Below are 1,938 nucleotides of genomic sequence, written 5' to 3'. Positions count from 1 at the left end.
ATCTCCATGCCATTTATCCCACCTACTGACCCTGTACTTGAGGACAATCTGTCGTCCCTAGCTTCGGCCTCCGACAAGATCCACAAGACCACCCTACTAATACCAAATCTCCATGCCATTTATCCCACCTACTGACCCTGTACTTGAGGACAATCTGTCGTCCCTAGCTTCGGCCTCCGACAAGATCCACAAGACCACCCCACTAATATCAAATCTCCATGCCATTTATCCCACCTACTGACCCTGTACTTGAGGACAATCTGTCGTCCCTAGCTTCGGCCTCCGACAAGATCCACAAGACCACCCTACTAATACCAAAGCCTCATCATCTCATCATCCAAAAAAAAACTTAGGTCCGCCATGTTTCCTTCCCGTCATGCTAAGAAAATTACATTGAACTTCAATTGCAAGTGCTAAACACAATCAGCGTATATTACGCCAAAGCCATCGCCTCTATACACTCCTGCCAAAATGAACGCACAACCAGGTAGGCTTTCAGTTACTGCTCTTTCCAAACATACCGCTAGGCGTCGTCCTTACACTGTGGCCCGGTGACAGGTCCCACAATGCACTTCACTCAACTTTGGCCTGCCCCACTGCATGACGGGAAACAAAATGGCGGCGCCCATAAAATCGAGGTAACGTAGAACAGGTTCCGCTATCGCGAACCTGTAATTATGACATTTAGTATGTTGATAGGTCTTTTGCTCAAGGGTCTCTGTACCGGTTTGCTATCCTGTACCAGGCTTCGGGAGGCGGATGGAAAGAGAAGAAATTGGCCAAATAGATTTTTTTTATTGAAATACCTTTATTGTACATTCATGCCACGACAGGCTTGGTACAGGTCAAGACTTAACAGACACATAACAAACGTATGTAGAAAAGTGGATGTATATAGAGAGGTAACATATGCCGGGGAGTTGGTCCGCTAGAGAGTACAGATTGAGTCTTGACTCGAGATTGACTCGGGTGCGGCAAACTGTACTCTCTAGCGGACCAACTCCCCCAACATATGTTATCTCTCTCTATTTGGCCAATTTACTTTCCAGCCGTCTCCCGAAGCCTGGTTTGCCTTGTTTGGACCTGAGTCGAGACTTACCCGTAGAACAGCACGTCCCGCTGTACCCTGGGTGACAGGAGCAGCGCGACCCTGCAGGCGTGCCGCCGTTGTGACAGAACCGGTTACAGGGCTGGGACTCGCTGCTGGGTCCGCTACACCCAGATCCTCCGTTGGCAGCGTGCTGGGCGATACTCCTGCAGGTGACAACGGCATCATTAGCCTCCCGATCGCGAGAAGAGTTCTAGTAGGACCAGGGGTGCCTAAGAATTCATCAGAATTTTACGGAATTCATACAATCCTTACTAGAAACATACGAAGTTTAAGGAATACATGCTATCCATTACGCGGAAACATACGATCCTTAATAATTTGGGGTCATTTGGTGACTTGCCGCAGCGATCACCAGTTCCACCGATTTCCAGCATCGCCCTGCTATTTGGTCTAAAATACAGGCTACTATGTCGTGAAAGAAGTCCGCATAAGTGCAGTCTGGGATTTAGCAGGGCAGGATAAGCCCTAAAACTTCTTTGAAACCAAGATATTGTAGGGAGAACATCGCTATAGTAGTCCGCCATCATCACCAAATTAGTAAGGATCGTATGTATTCCGCGTAATGGATCGTATGTATTCCGTAAAATTCGTATGTTTCTAGTAATTGATCGCATGCATTCCGTAAACTTCGTGTGTTTCTAGTAAGGATTCTATGTATTCCATAAACTTCGTATGTTTCCTAGTAAGGATCGTATGGATTTCGTAAAATTCTGATAAATTCTTTGACACCCCTGAGGACAGCGTTTCAGTCTCCCTGCACCCCAGTATTTGGATTGTACGACCGGCTGGACCAGCGGTTTCTTTTCTACCTTGTTCGGAGGGGGGGG

At 47.3% G+C, this 1,938-nt stretch overlaps 1 protein-coding gene across 1 annotated transcript in view; it reads right to left on the bottom strand.

Annotated features, from left to right (window-relative positions):
• LOC109477709 (latent-transforming growth factor beta-binding protein 4-like) overlaps positions 1-1,938 on the bottom strand; it is a 17,551-nt gene that overhangs the window by 14,467 nt on the left and 1,146 nt on the right. Inside the window, exon 2 of the mRNA XM_019779055.1 lies at positions 1,100-1,254. Coding sequence (XP_019634614.1) covers positions 1,100-1,254 — 155 coding nt within the window. The remainder of the gene's footprint in view (positions 1-1,099; positions 1,255-1,938) is intronic.

The sequence above is a fragment of the Branchiostoma belcheri genome, unplaced genomic scaffold (assembly GCF_001625305.1).
Source record: "Branchiostoma belcheri isolate BF01 breed outbred unplaced genomic scaffold, Haploidv18h27 scaffold41, whole genome shotgun sequence".
Lineage (NCBI taxonomy): Eukaryota > Metazoa > Chordata > Leptocardii > Amphioxiformes > Branchiostomatidae > Branchiostoma > Branchiostoma belcheri.
Note: the sequence above shows the minus strand (reverse complement) of the source record. Positions and strands in the feature narration are given on the sequence as shown.